General features: G+C 38.2%; 1 protein-coding gene across 2 annotated transcripts in view; it reads left to right on the top strand.

Annotated features, from left to right (window-relative positions):
- BABAM2 (BRISC and BRCA1 A complex member 2) overlaps positions 1-23,445 on the top strand; it is a 437,255-nt gene that overhangs the window by 130,299 nt on the left and 283,511 nt on the right. For both annotated transcript variants that reach the window (XM_065890615.1, XM_065890614.1), the window contains 2 exons: positions 2,410-2,604; positions 21,199-21,273. In XM_065890615.1, coding sequence (XP_065746687.1) covers positions 2,410-2,604; positions 21,199-21,273 — 270 coding nt within the window. The remainder of the gene's footprint in view (positions 1-2,409; positions 2,605-21,198; positions 21,274-23,445) is intronic.

Raw genomic sequence — 23,445 nt, 5'->3', positions numbered from 1 at the left:
CCTGTGAGCCATGGCCGCTGAGCCTGTGCGTCCGGAGCCTGTGCTCCACAACGGGAGAGGCCACAACAGTGAGAGGCCTGCGTATCGCAAAAAAAAAAAAAAAAATCATACCTCAAGCTCAGTGGGGCTTTTGGTGCTAATTGGAATGCCTCCTCCATTTCCCCAGTCCATTTATTCCTCCCCCATTTCCCCAGTTCATTTATTGTTTATTGCTCTAAATGACTATTTCACACCTTCTTCTTAAACTTCCCATATCCCCTCCTTCTTCCTCACTCTCAGCTGATGACCTTATTTTAAGGAGAAAACGTAAGCTCCCAGTTAGAGAACCGCCACAAGCTCTTATCAGCACTTAGGGCAGCCTGCCTGCATTTGTACTCCTAAGCTGACCTCTTCTCCTGTACCTATGGATGGACTCCTTGTGCTCATTGCTAGGGCAACCCTCTTGGAGATCCCATCCCTACCTCCCTAATCGTTATCTTCTCTGGTGGAACCTTGCCCCACCTCCCGTATTACATCAGCACGTTCCCCCCTCTACGGGGATATTCCATCAAGCTGTAAACATCTGAGCACAACTTTTCCTTGTCCCCGCACCTGCCTCTGGTTACCAGTTTGAATTGTCTGTATTAGCTGTCTGCAGTTTCTTTCTACTCATCCTATCTTTAAACCTCCACAGTCAAGCTTCTATTTCACCAAAGTAGCACTTGCTGAGCAAACTATTGACCTGTGTCAATGGACCCAGCAGTCAATTGCCAAGCCTCATGTTACTCTCAATACCATTTGACCCAGCTGATCACTTCCCTTTTGAAGCCCTTCCTTCATCACTTTTCAGGGATGCATGCTTTATTTTTCTCGTTAGCATTTATTACCATCTGATATTGTGTATTATTTATTTTGGCCCACAAAAATGTAAGCTCCTTTAGCAAGGACCTGGCTTGTTCCTGTCACTGCCTAGAACAGTGGCTGATACAGAATAGGTACTTGATAAGTATTTGTTGAGTGAATGAGAGCTTAACAGCTACTATGTACTTACCAGATCTTTCCCAGCTCCTTTCCCGGTCATAATCTATCAGAGCCATTCCCTTCTTCTTTTTCTTTGAACTTTGCATTTCCTAATTGTATTTTCCCTCATCTCTACTCCATTCCTATCTTTTTCAGGCTGAACCACCACCATTGTGCTTATATTTCTGTGGGGTGCTAATGTCTACAGAGCATTTATTTATGTCTGGTATTACAGATGCACATGGTCTGTGGATCTGAGTTGAATGACATTAGCTTTTAATGCTGAATTTAGGTGCAGAGGGAAAAAAATTAAAATTATGAAAGACTGTGAAACAAATTCAGTATTCCAGGGCTAAAATTATGGTCTTCTAGGATGTTTAGGTTTCTTGTTTTGTTACTACCCTACTTTACACTTTACTGTTTCTGCCTACCCACGGTGGAATTCTCCTTGATTTTCTGCAAGAATTTTTAGAAGGCAAGAAAAATCACCAAGCCCAAAAGACCCTTCTAACTTCAGCTCTGAGTTTATCATAAATTAAGAGTAGTCTGTTTCCCTATTAGACTGTTGGTGGGAATGTAAATTGGTTCAGCCACTATGGAAAACAGTATGGAGGTTCCTTAAAAACACTAAAAATAGAGTTGCCATATGATTCAGCAATCCCACACCTGGGCATATATCCAGAGAAAACTCTAATTTGAAAAGATAAATGCACCCCAGTGTTCATAGCAGCACTGTTTACAATAGCCGAGACATGGAAGCAGCCTAAGTGTCTGTTGGCAGATGAATGGCTAAAGAAGATGTGGTACATGTATACAATGGAATACTACTCAGCCATAAAGGAGAATGAAATAATGCCATTTGCAGCTACATGGATGGGCTTAGAGATTATCATACTAAGTGAAGTAAATCAGAAAGAGAAAGACAAATACCATGTGATATCACATGTGGAATCTAAAATATGATACAAAGAAACTTATTTACAAAACAGAAACAGACTCACAAACATAGAAAACAAACTTACGGTTAACATAGGGAGAAGGGGGTGGGGGAGGGATAAATTAGAAGTTTGGGATTAGCAGATATATATATTTTATATAATATATATATATAAAATAGATAAGCAACAATCCTACTGTATAGCACAGGGAACTATATTCAACATCCTGTAATAAACCATATGGAAAAGAATATGAAAAAGATTATATATACATATATGTTTAGCTGAATTCCTTTGCTGTACAGCAGAAACTAACACAACATTGTAAATCAACTATACTTCAGTAAAAAAAAGAGTAGTCTGTTTCTCTTAGATTTTCATTATTCTTTTTCTCTATATTGATGTGCTAATATGATACTGGATTTGTGTGAAAATGCATTTGTTACTGGTCTTTTATTTTTGGCTTCTGCAGAACCTTGCCTCCTGGAATCCATCAAATCCTGAATGTCTCTTACTTGTGGTGAAGGAACTTGTGCAACAGTATCACCAATTTCAATGCAGCCGCCTCCGTGAGAGTTCCCGCCTCATGTTTGAATACCAGACGTTACTGGAAGAGCCGCAGTATGGAGAGAACATGGAAATTTATGCCGGGAAAAAAAACAGCTGGGTAAGGTTTTTTGAGAATGGGAGAAAAAAGGTCACTTTATCTGTAATAGAATAAAATAATCAATTCAGGCATTCATTAATAATAAATCCTGGCCATTTCCTTAGATAAACATGATTTAGGTTGCCCGTGTACTTTCTCAGTCTCACATCCGCAGCCCCTGACTTCTGAATATCTGCGGCTGCGGATGTGAGACTCCAGATTTTACAAACTTCCCAGGCGATATCCTTGAGAAACCAGATAAACATTAATGTCTTTTCAAAACTCTGAATTATGAGACAGTATATAGTATCCCAGTCAGATGAGAGGGGTCAGTAACTCTGGAGGTAGCCAGCTTATATGGATCCTTTTATAATTTCTTTACATTGTATGATCCTTTAAAAATGCAAGTCAGAGTGTATCACTCCTTTGCCCAGCACTTTCATATCCTGTCTTTTTCTCTCATAGTAAAAGCCGCAGTCTTTGCAGAGGTGTAAAAGAGCTCTACGTGATTCCTGTCACCACCATCCTCCATCCATCATTCCTTCTCTCTCTTCGTCTCCCACTTTCCTGTCTAAAAATCATCAGCTCCAGCCTCTCTAGCACCCTTGCTGTGCTGCAGACACACAAGATATGCTCCTGCCCTAGGGTCTTTGCATAGCTTTCCTGTTGTCTGGCATATCTCCCCTGGATATTCACAAGGCTAATATCCTTCCTCCTTAACGTTTTTACGCATGTGTTATGTTCTCAGCAATGCCTATATTAATACCCCCATTGTTTTTTTTTTTTTTTTTTTTTTTTTGCGGTACGCGGGCCTCTCACTGATGCGGCCTCTCTCGTTGCGGAGCACAGGCTCCGGACGCGCAGGCCCAACGGCCATGGCTCACGGGCCCAGCCACTCCGCGGCATGTGGGATCTTCCCGGACCGGGGCACGAACCCGTGTCCCCTGCATCGGCAGGCGGACTCTCAACCACTGCGCCACCAGGGAAGCCTCCCCCATTCTTTTTAAACAACTTTTTTTGGGTATAATTTTGATACCATAAATTCACCTGTTTTAAGTGTAAAGTTTAATGGTTTTTAATAAATTTGCCAAGTTGAGCAACCACCATCAATCCAGTTTTCGAGTGGTTGCATCACCCCAATAATACCCCTCATGCCCATTTATAGTTAATCCTATTCCCACCCCCAGCCTCGGGCAACCACTAAACTAGTTTCTGTCTGTATAGATTTTCTTTTCTGAACATTCATGCACAGGCATACTTGGGAAGTATTGCGGGTTTGGTTCCAGACCACTGCACATAAGCAAATATCACAATAAAGTGAGTTACACGAATTTTTGGTTCCCTAATGCATAGAAAAGTTATGTTTACACTCTACACATAGCGTAGCCTATCAAGTGTGCAATAGCATTATTTCTATAAAAACAATGTACGTACCTTAATTAAAAAGTACTTTATTGCTTAAAAAATGCCAAATATTGTCTAACAACACAGAAGGTTTACAAACCTCCAATTTATAAAAAATGGAACATCTGAGAAGGGCAGTAAAATGAAGCACAATAAAATGAGGTATGCCTGTGGTGGAATCATACAATATGTGGTCTTTTACGACTGGCTTCTTCTACCTTACATAATATGTGTGAGGTTCATGCATGTTGTAGCATGTGTCAGTACTTGATTTCTTTTTGTGGCTAAGTAATAGTCCATTTGATGGGCATACCACATATCCATTCACCAATTGATGGGCATTTGGGTTGTTTCTGCTTTTTGACTGTTATGAATAATGCTGTATAAACATTCATGTGCAGGTCTTTCTAACATCTCTTCTTAAAATTGTAACTTGTACACCCTCCCCTGACCCTGACCCTGCTCTATATTTTCTTTTGCATCTCTTTTTAACAAACTATATAATTAACATATTGTATTAGTTATATGTTGCCGCATAAAATAATCATACCAGAATTTAGTGGCTTAAAGCAATAGCATTTATTATCATAATTTTTGTTTGCCAGGAATCTGTGTAGACCCTCTGTTTGAGGATCTCTCACAGGCTGCACTCAAGGCACTGGCCAGGGCTGTAGTCACTCAAGGCTCAACTGGAGAGGGATCCATTCTAAGTTCATTCATGTATTTCTTGGTACCGTTCAATTCCCTGTGGGCTGTTGACCTGAGGGTCTCAGTATAGTGCTGCCTGTTGGCTGGAGGCTGCCTTCAGTTCCTTGCCTCTTCTTAGGGCCTCTCCACAGGGCAGTTCATAAAATGGCAGCTGGCTTCACCAGAGCGAGTAAGCAGGAGTGAGTATGTGGGCAAGACAGAAGTCACAGTCTTCATAACCTAATCTCAGAAGTGACATCTCATCAATTTTGATGTATTCTGCTTGTTAAGTCCAGTCTACATGCAGGGGAGGCATTACGTAAGAGTGTGAATACCAGAGATCACTGGGAGCCTACCACGCTTACTTATTATGTTTATTGTTTGTTTGTCTCTCCCCGGCGGAATGTAAAATTCCACCAAGGCCAAGATCTTTGTTCCATTCACTGGAAATATAGTAAACGCCTAGAACAGTGCCTGCCATATTGTTTACATTCCGTAAACATTTGTTGAATGAATGAATTAATAAACTCTAGTTTATTTAAGCACAGAATAAGTTTAGGTTCCCTTCTCTGTGTTAATTCTTTTAGATTTCACTTAGTCTTTCTTTTCTTAGGTTAAATATACATTTCCCCTTTTGTTCTTCAGCTCTTTCTCAAAGGACATGTTTTCCAAGGTTTTATACATGATTAATGCCTTTGAATCAGTAGGACTAAAATTCACCCTTGTTACAAATCATCTTGTGTTCAGTTCAAGGTTTTTTTTGTTATTTTGTAAATTTATTTTGCTTATTTTACTGTGGTAAAAGACAAAATGAAATTTACCGTCAACCATCTGTAAGTACACAGTTTAGTAATGTTAAGTGTGTTCCCGTTGTTGTGCAGTAGATCTCTAGAGCTTTTGCATCTTGTAAAACTGAAACTCTACCAATTTAAATACTAATTCCTCTTCCCTCCAGCCCTTGGCAGCTACCTTTCTGCTTCCTGTTTCTATGATTTTTGACTCCTTTGGAGACCTCATATAAGTGCAGTCGAACAGCATTTGTCTTTTTGTGATTGGCTTATTTCGCTTAGCATAATGTCTTTGAGGTTCATCGGTTCATCCATGTCGTAGCATGTGACAGGATTTCTGTCCTTTTTAAGACTGCCTGGTATTCCATTGCATGCATATGCCACATTTTGTTTATCCATTCATCCATCAGTGGACATTTGCATTGCTTTCACCTCTTGGCTATTGTGAATAATGCTGACTACACATGGGTATGTACAAAGATCTTGCTTTGAATTCTTTTGAATATATCCCCCAAAGTAGGATTGCTGGATCATATTGCTAATTCTATTTTTAATTTTTTTTGTGGAATCTCTGTACTGTTTTCCATAATGGCTGCACCATTTTACATTTCTACCAGTAGTGCAGGTTTTAAACTGTTGTTTTGAAACTTTAATCTGTTCGTATGGATAGTAAGGAAAACTTTATTAAGCTTAGTGTATCCTCTAATCCCAACATTTTTCTTATTAAAAAATCAACTTAGTTGTCCTCTCAAAAGAGGTGTTAGGTTAATTTGACGTGACTTCTTGGTGAACCTGTCTGTGTTGTCTTTAGTGCTGAGAGATTCCTTTAAAGACATGATTGGAATCACTGTCAAACTAATTGGTCTTTAGTTTTAAGGATTTTCCTTCTCTCCCAATTCCCCCTTTTAATATTAAGGCTGAATTTAGGTATATCCAGTTTTATGGTACCATTTCTGATCTAAGAATTTTTAAAATTTTGTTCATTGGCTCAGCTAATACTTGAGATATAGTTCTTCTGAGTGTAGAAGTTTAAATTCATTTAAAATAGCTAGGTAGTTTGAATTTATAGTATATTTAAAACTTCTCATTTAATGTTATTGATTCTCCATTCTTTAAACCTACTGCTGCTACATTTGCCCCAGTTTATTTTGATATACTATTGAGAAATTTGTAAGCATTAGGGCAGTGATTATGGACGTAGGGGAAGTAAAGAAACTGAGAATCCTGTAACAAGGCAAGGTGGACAATTAGAGGTTAAGCTTGCAGCTGACCAGCCCTAGGGAGGGCCTAGTGGAAGCAGGAGCCGAGACTCTAGAAGTAAAAATATAGGCATGTGAGTTAGTTCCTGGTCTAGAAACAGGGCATAAAGGTGAGTCTTGCAGGGTGAAACATATTTGAGCATGGCATGCTGGTTCAGGAATATGTTAAAGGACAGCTTGCTAATGGAATACAAATCCAGACCAAGAATTTGGGTGACAAACACGGGACCCTAGCAGAAAGAAAGCAGTTTGGTTTTGAGCCAAGATTTTTTGAATCAGGGACTGTAATAGTTTCCTATTGCTGCTGTAACAAATTGCCACAAACTTGGTAGCTTAAAACAACACAAATTTATTATCTTACAGTTCTGGTGGTCAGAAGTTCGAAACGGGTCTCCCTGGACTAAAATCAAATTATCGTCCAGGCTGCGTTCCTTCTGGAGGCTCTAGCGGGGACTCGTTCAGGGCACTGAAGAAACTGGCTGATGTGCTTCAGAGATATTATCTTTGAGAAATTATGGGGAAGGTCCTAGGGATTGTAGAAAGCAAAAACATTCTGGAGGCTTTTGAAAGAAATTACACTCAGGTCTTTAGGTGGATGATTTGCAGACACTTAAATAAGAATGCAGTAGTCAATTGGAACAACAGCTGGGTAACTAAGAAACAGTCATGGCAAACTTACTTTATCCTTCTAAGGAAGGTGAATATTATTGACTTAGATTATCTAATTTTCAGTAAAGCATTCAGTTGTTCTCCCTTAGTATTCTACTGATTGTGGGCTCCTTTCTTAGTTGTCTGAATCTATGGAAGAGCTCCTCATAAAAGATTGGCTATACCTTTTGTCAGCCATCAGGTGTTTGTGGAATGTCACAGGGCTTCTCCTTTGACCCCGTTTCATTGTTTTATTAGGTTATTGAAAGGCATGCTTTTCAGTTTTTCTGATAACACAGAGCTTGAAAAGATAATTATTATGAAGAACTACAGAATCAATATTTAAAATTATTTTTATAGTTATATGCACTGGAATGCTGCACCATACCTATAAGATATAATTTAGTAGGGCTAAGCCGGTATAGGACTGATATGGAAAGTCTGCTATGCTAGTTTGAGTAAAAAAAAGCAGTCCTGGCTTTTGCTCTTGAAGGTGTTAGAATCCAGTTAAGTCTCAACACATATTTGTAAAAAATGAAATAGCAATGCTGAACAGATTATCTCAGATGGAATGGACTGCCTGTACATGAATTCAGAAGAAGAGCCAATCACTGAGAAACAGAGTGACTAAGGAAAGCCTTCACTGATGAACCAGAACTGACCTAGGTCCTAAAGGAAGGTGGACATAGACAGCACTATAGGAAGAGGAGATCAGGGGGTTATATGGTTGCAGAAAAACTTAGAGGCATAGCATACGTGGGGCACAAGAATTATAAGCATACATATGACTGTTTTACTGATTAGTAAATCATATCTATTATGTCTTTTTGGACTATTGAAGCAAGAGGACATTTTAATATGAAAGAAATTGATATAGGAAATAAAATATGAAGATTAATATATTCTCTAAATAAAATATTATGAGTCAATTTGTTCTTCCTGGGCTAAATGTGAATCCATGTATTTTGATTCTCCTGATTCCACTAGTCCATCTGATAAATATTTTCTGTAATGAATCCAAGACTGTGCATAATTATTGAATACCTTTGGATTACAACATCCTGTGTTCATTTGAGAGGATGGTGACTTTTTGTTTTTGTCTTTGCATCACGGAGTTTTTCTTTCTGGAACATGTGTTTTCATTCTTAACCTTCCATTTCTGCTCTAAAAGTAAGAGGCTTTTAAAAACCTGAGATGCCTCTTCCATTTTACTGTCAGCTGGCAAAAGGAAAAATTTAAAAACCATGTAGTAGAAAGAGGGAGAGGGCTCTGATCTCTTGTCAGCCTTCTGACAAGCATATTAACTTGAAATACACTGCTGCCTCCACACCACTGCAGACACTCTTCTTTTTCCTCCCCAATTTCCAGTTAGAGGATTTTAGCAAGTGCACATTTGAAAGTAAACATTAAAAAAAAAAAAAAAAGCAAAAATCCAACACAAACTCTTTATTAATTCTTTACCATGGTCTTTTTATGAAGTCATCTCTCTTACTGCTTTGTCCATCTCCTTTAGTAAGTAGAGTTTTGAAGATTGTATTCTTAGTCTATGCTGGTTTTATAATTTTTAGTAAACACCAATTTTTTTTTTAGTTGGGAGAAAACAGATGATACATTGGGATGCAAGCTTACCTGTTCAGAATGAACAATTCTAATGTACCTGCATGATCAGAATCATTTTAAAAAGATATATTAAAATATTTAATTTTAAAAGATATATTAATTAGTTATAGATTCACAAGAAGTTGCAAAATAGTACAGAGAGGCCTTGTATACCCTAACCTGGTTTCTCCCAGTGGTTATTTTTTACATGACCAAGAGATTGACATTGGTACAATGTATGTGTATGCCATTTTATCACACGAGTAATTTCCTGTAACTACCACTGCAATCAAGATACAGATTACCACAAAGATCTTCCTCCTGCTACTTCTTTGAACAGAGTTATTAAGATTAGAATTTTAATTTCAATGAATGTCACAATGTAAGCTATAGGTGTTAAAATTGTTTTGCTACAACATATCAAAATAAAGGTACATTATAAGTTTTCTCAATGGGTAAAACCTAAGGTCTCACTTTATATTGTATCTGTCAACTGCCTTGTCAGCATTTCCTGCATGTGTCTGTTATAGCTAAAGAACCACAGTCTGTTAATGGTAACAGAGTGCAGTAAGCAAATTTGTGAATTTTTCTTTGGCCTTTTTTTTTTCTGTGGTACGCGGGCCTCTCACTGTTGTGGCCTGTCCCGTTGCGGAGCACAGGCTCCGGACGCACAGGCCCAGCGGCCATGGCTCACGGGCCCAGCCACTCCGCGGCATGTGGGATCTTCCCGGACCGGGGCACGAACCCGTGTCCCCTGCATCGGCAGGCGGACTCTCAACCACTGCGCCGCCAGGGAAGCCCCTGGCTTTTGTTTTAATTCCCAGAACTCAAAGTTAGTTTATCATCCCTAATATTTTGATTAAAGGCATTTGTCTTTCCTGTCGTGAAACGAAGGTTTTGAGATGTTCTAAAGCCACATATTTTACATATTAAGGATCACCAGTGGGTGATCTGTGAGATAAAACATTTTCTTAGAAACCGATTTTTTCCTTTTGTGGGCATTTTCTTAATAATGATAACATGTTGGAGAATGTGAAACAATTCCCCTTTTTTGTTGTACTTGACCACAAATCCCAGTAAGATTTTCAAAATTTATGGTTTATAAATTAAAATCTGGCAACATTTAAAAATATGAAAGGAGCCATTTCATGATAGCTCCTCATTTGAGTTAATGACTTGATGCTTCTGTCACCCCATCTTGCTGTGATATTACATTTGAAGGGAAAGTATATGAGCACTGTTAAAAGATAAACTGAGACATATTAAAATTTTTAAGAGTTTATTTGAGCAAACACTGATGCAAGGTGGTTAGGACCGTTCTACTGATAAGAGTTACAGGCAAGGCTTTTACAGAGAGGAGTTGGACGCAAAGCAAGGAAATTGATTGGCTAGAGCTGAAGTGGTTGCATTTTTTGGGAAAAACTAGTTGGCTGTTTGGGATTGGCTGTTCTTCTTAACCTTGAGCCATTTACAGGAATTGATTCTGGCTTAAGTTGGCTACCAAGGCATTAGAGCCGCCTCATTCTTATGGCCTCATTGCTTGATTACTTTTAGAGCAGTGTGCTTAGAGTGTAAGCTCCTCTAGGGCAGAGGCCATCTAGAAATGTGTTGGAGAGAGAAGTGATCTGGGAGGTGGGAGCTTTGGATTCTAATTCTATCATTAGTTGTATTTAAAAAATATTTATTTATTTATTTTGGCTGTGCTGGGTCTTAGTTGCGGCATGCATGCGGGATCTAGTTCCCCAACCAGGGATCAAACCTGGGCCCCCTGCATTGGGAGTACGGAGTCTTACCCACTGGACCTTGCATTGGGAGTACGGAGTCTTACCCACTGGACCACCAGGGAAGCCCCTGTCATTAGTTTTTGTGTGTGTGTGACTAAAGCTTTTCCCTGTGTCACTTTGCTGGAGATAACTACTCTGTCACCCCAACCTTGACACAAAGATTAAATTAGATCCCCTGTGTGCGAAGCAAACAAAATTAAGCAAACGGTGGAGTTGTGTAATACAAAGTATTATTGTTATCATTATTAGCCTTCTTTTGTATATACTTGAAGTAACTTATTATAGTAGTTGCTCAGTAAATTGTAGTTCAGTGATTGTTCCTGTCTTATCTCTGAAACTACTGTTAATCATAAAGTACCATATGTGGACCAGTGGAAGTTGATATCACCAAGGTGCAGATTAAGTATGGAAAACAAGGGGAAAGGGAGAGTTACTTTTTAAGAAGGAGAGCGTTGCTTATCTTTCCAGGAGTAGTTTTGGTGGGGTTCTGAGGTTGGGGGAACAGATTTCAGGGTATTAGCAAGGGAAGTGGTGAAGACAAAGTAAAGGCAGTAAGTTCAGATAGTATTTGGAGGAAGAAGGAAAAAACATATTAGCTGCAAGAGGCACGGGTCCCATGTTCATTCCCACTAACCAGGTGACATTTACCAACCTTCCTGTCAGGAGTGTTCCAGGTTCATAGCATTTGGTAGCTCAGGTAGCTCTTCAGGTATTTGTGACAGGGAGTAACTAACTTAACATAGGAATTAATGTTAATGGAAAAGTATCTTGAACTGCGCTGTCCAAAACAGGAACCCCTGACTGTACATAAGTGACTGTTGAGCAATTGAAGTGTGGCTGGTCTGAATTGAGATGCATGCAAGTGTGAAATACACAGCAGCGTTCAAAGAATTGGCACAAAAAATGATCTTGTTAATAATTTTTTAATGTTGATAGCATGTGGAAATGATAATATTCTGGATATATTGGGACATATTATTAAAATTAATTTCACCTGTTTTTCTTTATCTTTTTATTTTATTTTTAAAAAAGATTTATTTATTGTTTATTTATTTAATGTTTACTTCTGGCTATGTCGGGTCTTAGTTGTGGCACGCGGTATCTTCATTCAGGCGTGCGGGATCTTTCTTCATGGCACACGGGTTTTCTCTCCTCTAGTTGTGGCGTGCAGGCTCCAGGGTACGTGGGCTCTGTAGTTTGCAGCACATAGGCTCTCTAGTTGTGGCACGTGAGCTCAGTAGTTGTGGCGTGCGGGCTTAGTTGGGATCTTATTTCCCTGACCAGGGATCGAGCCCAGGCCACTGCTGCATTGGAAGGCAGATCCTTTACCACTGGGCCACCAGGGAAGTCCCTCTTTATCTTTTTACATGTGGCTGTTAGAAAATGTTAAATAATCTCCAATGGCATATGTATATATGGCTCACATTTGTGTATTGCATTCCTTCTCTCTATCTCTCTGTCTCTTGGGCAGCACTGGTCTAGAATGGTGGGAGAGGAGGGCGAGAGTGCTCAGAGAGGGATCAGAATAGCTGGAGGGGGTCTGGAAGTGGATGGCCTTTTCACCGCTGGCCACGAGGATGGTGTAGGTGTTCAGTGACACCAGTCAGCCACAGGGAGCAGGGGATACAGGGGGCTTCTCATCATCTCCCTTTAATTTATGCTACTTGGGAGTTATGCTCTGATGGCATTTGACCTGTGGCAGGGATAAACTTGTGGCTCTTCTTTGGAAGGAGTGTAGCATGGTGGTCAAATCTATAATAGTCACTTCTTGGAACTGTCCAGAGTTGTTTGTTTGTTTTTGTTTTTAACCACATGGAACTATTATGAGTTGAGCATTATTTAAAATAAATGATCCCATGGCAGAGGCTCTCACAATTTTACTGTTTGCGTAATGGAATTTGTTATATTGGATTTTGACCTGTATGTCAGTAGGAGTACTTAAGGATCTTGGTCACAGTAGTTTATACCTCAGTTTTTTAGTTTATTCACTAAAAGTAGTGTGTTTGTGTGTGTGTATATACCTAAATTGCTTTATATCTCCAGACATTTAAAGTAAGCATGATAGCTTTTCCAATCTTACTGACTTTTAAAAGGGCCTTTATTACTGTTTTTTTTTTTTTTTTTAATATAAGACAAGCATCAGTAGAAAATTCAAGTTTCCTTTAGCAGCCAGACCAGTCAAGTGGAAAAGACCTGGTTTTACGGAAACATTATGAAACACAGAGGGAATCCTTTGCCTGCACCTCACACAGCAGCATGTGAGGGAGGGCTGGAATGGTGCCGCTTACTTGCATTTGTGAAGCCACTTGTTTGTTCTGAGTCTTGGGTGCTCCATTTTCGATGGTATTTAGTTGTTGGGAGCACCCCTTGCAAAATTGCCTCAGCGTGAGGAGAACCTACGAGTCTCTCCAAAGGACCAGCTGAGTCTACTTTTTAAAGCCTTCTCTCCACGTAGTAAAAGGAAAAAGATGAAGAATCTTGTATTTGATGTGTTCTGTAAGAAAACCCCTCATACTTTTTTAGGACTTTTGGGAAATGTACATATAACCCAACCCTGCCTCCCCCGAAGAGTTTCCTAGTTTTTCAGTTAGTTTTAATGAATTTATGCTAACATTAACTTTTTCACTGTAAAAACTGTGGAAATAGTGTTGATTAGATCAGGAGGCACCTAAGCCAAACAGAGTTCTTGCTTGGGATTTTGGAGTTAGTTCTGAGAGTGAGATTGGTCTTGTTATGGGTAGCTGGTCTGTAACATGTAACTCTAGGACCATTTTTTTCTCATATTATTTAGTCAAAAGAATCAGAAAGTGGTAAATAGAAAGTAAGATGAAGCACAGAGAGAGCAGAGATAAGAGACAGAGAGAAAATTCTGGGGGCATTAGAGTCCTTTAAACTGAGGCTGGGCTGCTTCTTTTTTTTTTAACATCTTTATTGGAGTATAATTGCTTTACAGTGGTGTGTTAGTTTCTGCTGTATAACAAAGTGAATCAGCTGTATGTATACATACATCCCCACATCCCCTCCCTCTTGCTTCTCCCTCCCACCCTCCCTATCCCACCCCTCTAGGTGTGGGCTGCTTTTTTAATCTTAGATTCCCTGAGATACTGCATATCTTTTAAATAAATTCTCTTTTATTTGCTCAAGTTAGTTTGAATTAGAATTCTGTCACCTGAAACTAAGAGTCTTAACTTAGTTACCTCCGCATCCTGTAAATATCTCTCTCCAAACATCATACTGTAATATTTTGTTTGTCTAATCAAGATAGACAGACTGTATTTTGTTGGTCTTAAGATCTCTATTACCCAGCCTGGGACTTGGCATGGTAGGTGCTCAATAAATGTTTGTTGAATAAATGAATGAGTGCATGAATTATGATCATCTCATTATATACACTTTTAATTTTACTTTTCAAATCCCTTAAAATTTCTTTGAGTGGGTAATATGTTCATAGTGTTCAAAAATCAAAATGTATTAAAAGATATATAGTGAAAAGTCTCCCTCCCATCATTGCCTTGTGTCCACCCAAATCAAACCACCTTCCTTTGCTTCTCCCACCTCAGATAAGCACTGGTGTAGCTTTTACCTATTGTAGTTTTTCAGAGTTTCTTTATGCACATATAAGCAAATGGTAACATATAGTACATACTTTTTATGCAAATGGTAACATATATACTCTGTTTTGCACCTTACTTTTGACTTAATATAGCTCAGAGATTTTTTTCCATATGAGCGTTCCTTTAAAAAAATAATTGTATATTATTACACTGAATAATTGAACCATAATTTATTTAATTTGAATTCTGTTGTTGGGCATTAAAGTTGTTTTGAATCTTTCGCTGTTACAAGTAAGACTGGAATAAATAATCTTGTACATGTCACTTTGCAGGTGTTCCAGTATGTCTGTAAGATAAATAACTAGAAGTGGAATTGCTGGATCAAAGATTATGTGTGTTTATAATTTTATCACCAGAATGCCCTCATAATGTTTATACCAGTTTATTAACCCAGCAGCAATATATGAGAGTGGCTGTTTCTCCACAGCAGTGCCAATCATAAATCAAACATATTTGCAGGTTTCTGTCAGGTTCCACTTTGCATAATGACTGGGTAGCTCCTATTAGACTAATCCATCCACAGATATAAAGCCATGTGCCTCAGGGCACTGGAGAGTGATCAAAAGCAGCAGATACTAGATGGGGGCTGATACTTAGAAGGGAAAGCAGAGCTTATGGGACAAAATCCAAATGTTTAACATGCGTGAAAGAAAGCAGGAAAATATTTGATTAAATAATGCCCAGATATTTCCAAATACGGTGGAAGACATACATTTACAGATTCAAGAATCTCAACAAACCCCAACCAAGACAAATGCAAGGAAAAAACAAGGCACATCATAGTCAAAATACTGAAAACCAAACATAAGGAGAAAATTTTAAGTGACCACAGAAAATAACACTTTATATGTAGGTGAAAATTATTTGTGTCACCACTAACTGTTCACCAAAAACAGTGGAGGTGAGAAGACAGTGCAGTGATATCTTTAAAATGCTGATAGATTTCTGCCAATCTGTTTGGTGGAAAATGATGTTCAATTTAGGTTTAATTTGTATATTTTTTGATATGAATGAGGTTTAGAATATTTTCATATGTTTAAGAGTTATTTGTATTTCTTTTCTGTTTATCCTTTCCTGTTATTCTCTTGGGCTTTAAATCTCTTTTTCATTAAGAGCATTAGCTCTTTGTGATGGAGTTGAAAATATACTTTCCTCAGTTTGCCAGTTGTCTTTTAACATTGCTGATGGTGTTTTTTTGCCATCCAGAAAATTTTTCTATTCAGGTAGTCAAGTTTATCTATCTTTTCCTTTGTGGCTTTTGAATTAGAAAGTCATTCTCCACTGCACGGTTTTATAAAGACATTCGTCAATGTTTGCTTCTTTACAGTTTTAGTTTTTACACTGAAATTCTTAATCCACTTGGACTTTTTCCTTATATATGATGTGAAATATGGATCTAAGTTTTGTTTATTCCTTTATGGCTCCAGTTGTCCCACAGTATCAATCATGCACTGAATCTTTTTGGGCTTATTTCTGGACTTACTTCCTGTTCCATTAGTCTGTCTGTTGATTTAACACCAGTACTATGCTGCTGTAATTACTGTGTGTTTATATGATGCTTTGTTATCTGGGGTGACTAGCCTCCTCTCATTGCTTTTCTTCTTCACAGTTTTCCTGGCTGGTATTAATTGTCTATTTTTCCACATGGTCTTTTGACTCGGCTTTTTAAAGTTCCCTCAAGTCATGAGCCCCAAAGCCTGAACAGGCCAGGTCTTCTTGAAAATGCTCTCAGAGCACTCTGCCCTTTCATGGATAGTATTTTTCACAGGTTGTAATTTATAGGAGTGTTATTTTGGATTAATGTCTGACTCACTCACTAGACCGTAAGCTCCAGGAGGGAGGGCAGGGATCGTGTCTCTTTTACTCACTATATTTGCAGTGCCTCGTATCTGCAGGGCCTGGCAGATTTTAGGCTCTTAATCTACAGTAATGAATGGATGAATACATTTTAAGTCTTAAGGTTGAGTTCTGACTCTTTATTACTCTCTCAATGACTGCAGGCAGGTTTCTTGACTAAGCCTCAGTTTTCTCATTTCTAAAATAGGTATAAATGAATTATATCTGCTGAACAGGGTTTGGGAATAATTAAATGATATATCTTAGAAAACATTTTTGTGAAGTGTGAGATGTTCTAATCAGACTAACTTTGGCTTTCCTTCTCACATGTGGTAGATAATTATGTGTTTAACAAGGAGCATCCTCCAGATTTAGGCTATTGGTTGTCAGAGTCTATTTAAAGAATCATCCCTACCAGGCTGTCCAGCTAAAGTTATAGCCACTGTTGAGTATTTCTTAGCTTTTAGCTACCTAAGCAGTAAGAGCAGTCAGTTTCAGATGACAGCTTGCTTGTTGACAGCGAACAGTCTCTAAGAAAGGAAATAAAATTTCCCTTTGCAGAGCAACCTGGGTTTGGAATCCATTCCGCACAAGATGTCTACCTGTCACTTCTGAAAGGAAAAGAGAACTATGCCACAGCTGCTATTACCAGAAGAAAAGCTGAGACTTAATAAATTGCCAAAACTCCATGTTGTTATTTTAAGTTACTTGCCAAGGTACTATAACTTGAAAAAGGAACGATGCACATATTTATTGCTAAAGCTGGGAAAATTGCCATTAAGGCAGTTGGCAGAACGGCTGACATTTTAACAGTCATAGGTCAGATAATCTTCTACGTCTATCCAAGAGAAGATTTGACCAAGGATTGATAAAAAGAAAATCAAACGATTATGTTGACTTGGCTACATCTAAATGGCTTATTTTCGGCTTACAGGAAAGATTGCTATGGAAGCAATCTTTGACGTTGCAACAGAGTGGCAGTAAATTGCTTGAATAACTGTTGGAACTTCAAATTTAAAAACAAAGGAAGGGTCACTGTCTGAGGGAGAACTCCAGGAGGATTTTTCACTTGTGTTTTGCTCCTCATATGATGTGTATGGCTCAGATTTTACATTAAGGCATGTTTTAAATCACCATTTACTCAGTTTTACAAAAAAAGATTAGCTTATAGGTCACAAGGAAAATCAGTGGCAGAACTGAAAACTGAATTCTAGAACGTAAGTCTCCAACATTTCCAATGCTGTTAGAAACAAGTACTAAGTTTTCTTTATTCTCTCAAAGGCAAAATAAAGAATGTATAGTAGGCTTGAAAGTTGGAGATGATAAAGCACTTTTTATGGTTTCCAGTAGACCAAATTCTTTTCACACTCTTAAGTTTCTTTTATTTTGAATTTAGTTGTGTAAATCAGCCCATTGCTGATAAACACAAATTAATATTAGTCCTGAGATCAGCATTTCTCTTATTACAAATTTAGCTGTATAAATCAGTCTTTTGCCAATAAACATAAATTTATATTAGTTCTAGGATCAACATTTTGAGAAGGGATAAAGTAGGGATTGTCTGAGCATTTTTAAAAGAATGTTGGTCTAAAATAGCCAGTAGAATAAAAATACATTGTACAAACTAAAATAGGGCAAAAGAGCTACAGTGCAGTGCATGGACTAAAATAAGTAGCAGTTCAAATGAGTCCAAGTGCTAAATATGTAATTATCTTTCCGACTACCTTATATGTACAAGAGCTGTTTTAATTTTTTAAATCTCACATTTCACTCCTTTTGTTGTTGTTTTCAAAAATACACATTTGTTTGTGTATTTTTCACATCTTTGCTCAATTGTTACCTTGTCAGACTCCTCTGTGAAGGAGCTAAATCCCTACCATTTGAGACTTTTGAGCAAAGGAGGAACATAATCTGATGAGTGTGTTGAAAAGACCTCTCTGCCTGTGGTGATGGGAATCAACTGCAAGTGAGCAAGGGCAGAAGCAGTTAGGGTTAGTTGCAGTCATCCAGGCTGGAGATAATAATGGCTCAGATCAGGTGGTTGTGGAGGGGGTGAGAAGTGGCTGGACTGAGGATAGAAATTGACAGTGGAGTCAGTAGGATTTGCTGCCATTTGGAATGTGGAAGCAAGAGAAAGATAGGAATCAAGGATGACGCTTAAGTTTGTGGCCTGAGAGACAGAAAGAATGAAATTGCCATTCACTGAAATGAGGAATAAATATCAAAGGAAAAGCACAAAATCAGGATTTTGGTTTTCATCGTGGTAGTTGGATAAATGAAACCCAAATTAGGAAGAGGTCTGGGATGGAGATAAAATAGTTGGGAATCATCAGCATATAAATGGTATTTCAAGTCAAGAACCTGGATGAGCTCACCTGGGGGAGTGTAGATAAAGAAAAGAGGTCTTGGGGTTAAGCGCTGTACACTTCAGCGTTTAGAGGTTGGGGAGACCAGAGGGAGGGCCAGTGGAGAAGCAGAGAAGAGCCAAGAGAGACTGGGATCCTGGAAGTCAAGTAAAGAATGTTCCAGGAAAAAAGTGATCAGCTATGTCGGAATGCGGCTGATAGAACAGTAATAAGATGAGGACTGAGAAATGACCATTGGATTTGGCAATGGTGTGGTCATTGGTGACCTTGATGAGCTGTTTTGGTAGAGAGGGTAGAGAGGTGTGGAGGAAAGGATGACTGGGAGAGGGTACTGGAGAGAATAATAAAAGAGGAAATGTAGACCTCGAATATAGACTAACTCTTTACAGGAGATTATTTTGTAAAGTAGAACAGAGAAATGAGATGGGACCTGAAGAGGGATATGAAGTCAAGAAAGACCTTTTTAATGATGTTTGCATGCTGATGGGAGTGAGTGGGTAAACAGGAAAAAATAGAGAATATAGGAGAAGGAATGGAGGCAATTGTTGGGAACGTGTATTCTTTTGTGAGTGTTCCTCCCTCTATAGTACTGTGTGCCGCACTAAAGGAAGACGTTTCTGTTCTTCTTCCCAAACTCCTACTGAGCTAGATGCTCCTCTTATAAGTTCCCATATAACTCTGTTGCTCCTATACTTAACCCTTTCAAAGTATGACTTCTTGTACTTAGGGCCAAAGAATCAACACTTCACAGGATATGTTAGTCCCCTAGGAGCTTAACATTACACTAAAACCACATCTTTCTAGCAATTTTGGACTATAACAGAAGGTAAGAATTTTATTAGGATCTTTCACAAACCTCCTCCCGTCCACGATGACGAGCTGTTTATAGATCCTTAAGTAGCTCTTAACTATTCTCTCAAGTGTTGAGTTGCAAGTAGCCTGCACGATTGGGGTTCCGTACTATGTCAAGAATGATTCTGAGGTTTCTGGTCTGAGAGACTGAAAGAATGGAATTACCATTTACTGAAATGAGGAACAAATATCAAAGGAAGAGCACAGCCGCTCAGCTCTCAGGAGTATCGCTGTTTCTCACCGTTGGCATTCCTGGTGACCCAGTGACTGCTGGGACCTCAGCTTTGATTCTGTCCATTTGGTTCTCTCTTTTCTGCCTTTTCTGTCATGGGGTTAGGCCTGTGGTGATGAAGAAGTGTTCTGTCCTTAGCCAGAGGTTGTTGTAAGTTAAAAGATGTTGTAAGCAGTAAAACAACACACAACTATGCAGATTGTACTTAGCATTTTTATCTTTCGAGCTCAAGGTTTATATTTCTGTTTGCATTTTCAAGGTTATAGGGCCAGGACCTTGAAGCCAGTTGCTTGGGTGTTTGTAGAGAGGAGTGGTGGCTCTTGTGGAATCTTCTGTAAGAGGTGTGCATGCCTCCTTATGTGCGTTCATCCACCCATCCATAAAAACTATTTGTAAATGCCTGCTATGTTTAAAGATGCGTTAGGGAGTTTAGGGTGCTCATTTTTTTAAGGCGGGTAGACAGTGGAGATTCAGGGAGCTGTCTAGTGGTCATAATATGAAAAAGGTGGAGACCCACTCTTTAGAGTAGCTCTAGATCATCCTCAGAGTTCTTTATTCAAACAGAATTTCATAATGAAACCCAAGATGTCAAAATCCCAAGCTGCACTGCAGGCTTGCTGTCAGAGAGGCTGGAAGACTCAGGACCCCACCAGCTCAGCACCCCTCTTTGTTGCCTTTGCAGAGGTTTCTTAGAACCCCTAGGTGTCTGCATAGCCCAGTTGGAAAAACCCCTCCTCTAGACTATGCCAAAGTTTTTTAAAAAAAATGTGATTCCTTAGCCTTTCCCATCATAAAAAAGAAAAAATATTGTTATGATTTCCCATCGTCATAAATTGAGAGGGAAACTTTTTTCTTTTACATGAGTTTTCTCTCTTAGAAAAAAATAGAAGCTATTTTTTAAGCTTAGTTAAATGTTTTAAATCACCAAACCTCTGCACGTCTTTCCTATAGAGACTAGTGCATGGAAAGAATTACTGAAAAATTTTAGTTGATGATCATGATATTAGCAGATTGTCAAGTGGTTAGAGTCTTATTTGGGGTACCCACTGATGTACTGCTTCATATGCATGGGTCGAAGTTTGACCTTTGTTTTTACTTCCAGACATACTGTAAAGGATGGTGATTTATGTCATTAGCTTATGGGTTATAAATATTAGTGAAGTGGTCTGAATGCTTTAGTAAAATCAGATGAATCGAATGGGCAGGTCTGTGCCTATTGTTTGGATTAAAAAAAAATCACACATTCATATATTCTTTTCATCCTTTTAAAAAACAAAAAGGTAATACTACTGCATTATAATTCTATTGCACATTTAAAATGCAGATTTAAAAAATTCTAATTGTGCTTTTTAGTAACTAATAATTTAATAGTGCTTTTTGCTCCTCCCCTACTTTTTCAACCTTCTTTTCTTGCTTGATGTTAGGAAACCCAAATTGAAGATACCTGCAGTTCAAACAGGTTGAACTTGTGGCCTTGGCTGTAATTGTCACTTCACAATCTATTTTTTATTTTAATATTATTATTAAACCTTTTTGTTCCCTGCAGACTGGTGAATTTTCAGCTCGTTTCCTTTTGAAGTTGCCAGTGGATTTCAGCAATATTCCCACATACCTGCTCAAGGTAAAAGTGTGTGATTATCAGTGTGAGAATGTAAATGAGCTTTTTAAGTCATTGTTTAACTCTGAATGTATGCATGGTTTGCCAGCATTTTGTTCAGATGATGAATTCTATTAAAAAATATATTACCTGAAGATCCACTGAGTTACTGTTACCTAAAAGCTAAAATAGTAGCCCTAAAAATCATTTCCAAATGGATTTTTCCTTATAAGACAAAATTAGTAAAAGCAAATTAAACATTGGAAAAAAACCTGCCTTTGGTTAATAATCTTTTGGGGATGAAAGACTCTCTTAGAAATTATCTTAACATGCATTCTGTCTTTGAGTAGGATTGCGTATTAACTATACTGTGCTAAAGGAGGCTTCATTTTCTTTATTTATGTCGCAGTTGATCCCGGGTACCTTGAAAGTTGGACTGTCCTGGAGAGACCTAGAATTGAGTTAGGCCAGTGTATATGGCATTCTTTAAAATATGATGCAGGCAACTTGTGGCTTGGGTGCAGCTACTTTGGGAAGGGGTCTGCAAAATGCTTTGTAGAGGAAATCCAGATCCACACTAGGCTGTGGTTAGTGTGAAAAAAGCCTAAATGGACCAGGGAACCAGCAAGTTCTGAATAGGAAGCCTTAAGACAAAGGCCTAAGTTTATCATAGATGTAGATTTGGGTCGTGATTTAAGGTATCGCCTCAGCCATCTTCCGCCTATGGTGATATAGCTTTGCTCTAATGTAAGAAAAATTTCTGCCTTCCAAATTTGATGTTGTTCAGAGAGTTAATGGTATTTATTACAGTGTAGTGAGAAGATAAAAATCCTTGTGCAAGTGTTCCTGCATATTATAGTAGTCATAAATAACATTAGATCTTAATCTTGATAATGACTGGAAATACAGTATAGTCTGGAATATAAACTATAGACCATAGGAAAGATTAGGGAACACTTTTTTTTTTTTAAACATTCTATCCAAGGGACTTATTAGTTTCTTTTCCCCTAAGTAGAACATGGGATTTTTGTGCCTCATTAAACTTTCATTTTTAGTTTCTAGTTGACTGTTTTCCCACTGTGTATCCAAGAGTTGTGACCTGTGATTACCAAGCATAATTAATTTGGTTTTAGCAATTACTTTGCTCTATTAGAATAGCAAGCAGTCTCTTTGGAAACTCTTAGATCACAGACTCATTGACCTCTATATGTCCACGTAAAACTCTATTTCTGCTCATTTAAAACAAAATTCAGTAGTATATGAGAGTATATTATTCATATAATCACTTTAATCCATAATTTACAGTTATCGTTCCTTTGTTTTGATCTGTTGGGCCTTTTCAGTTTGAATGGTTGTCCTGTTTGTTTGAACTTAGTGTTGTCTCTGTTCATGTTCTTGAAGGCCAAAGGAAAAAACATACTTCTTGGATCATAATCTATGTATTTTTTCCTCTTCAAAACCAAATTTCCATATTTTCTATTCTAAGACTTCTAACTTGATTTCTATTCTAACTTCTAACTGTCTTGCCCTAACTTTCCTTGCCACTCAGATAGGAAAAAGGTGGAACCTATTTGGCAGAATTGGGAACCTCTTTGGCAGAATTGGAAAGCATTTTTCCCTTCCCAAAGTACAATGAAGTGATTTTTCTACTATAGATTAAATGCCTACCTTGCAGCACTAATGTCTTTCTGGATCTTTAGTTCCTGCAGAGAGTAAAAAATACAACAAGGGTAAAAAAAAGAGAAACTCTTATATAACACAAAACAACGGCAAAAAAATACCTACCTGCATACCAGAAGTAATCCAGAATACCTACTGAGGGTGTTAAGATCTAAGTTCCTAAAGTTGTTGTATCATAATATTGGGACATTTGGCTATATGCTTAAAACTAAGTTTGCATTAGGAACTGTTCTACGTGTTATTTGCATTTGGATGCTCCTGATCTGATTACCTGCCTGCTGTCTGATAGTCTAAGTCCAAAAGTAACTTCGTCAAATTCCTAGGGTTAGGATACTCTTCACAACATCCATGTAGTTTTGCCTCACCATCTCAAAGAAATGAAAGGTAAAGTAGAACTCTTAAGTATTGAGATATCATGGAGTTTGACTACATATCCTACCAATTTGCGACCATGAAATTTTATCACCCTATGATGAAGCCATCATTCACTCATAAGTTTATATTTCCAAGTGTACA

This window comes from Phocoena phocoena, chromosome 14 (genome assembly GCF_963924675.1).
Source record: "Phocoena phocoena chromosome 14, mPhoPho1.1, whole genome shotgun sequence".
Taxonomy (NCBI): domain Eukaryota; kingdom Metazoa; phylum Chordata; class Mammalia; order Artiodactyla; family Phocoenidae; genus Phocoena; species Phocoena phocoena.
Note: the sequence above shows the minus strand (reverse complement) of the source record. Positions and strands in the feature narration are given on the sequence as shown.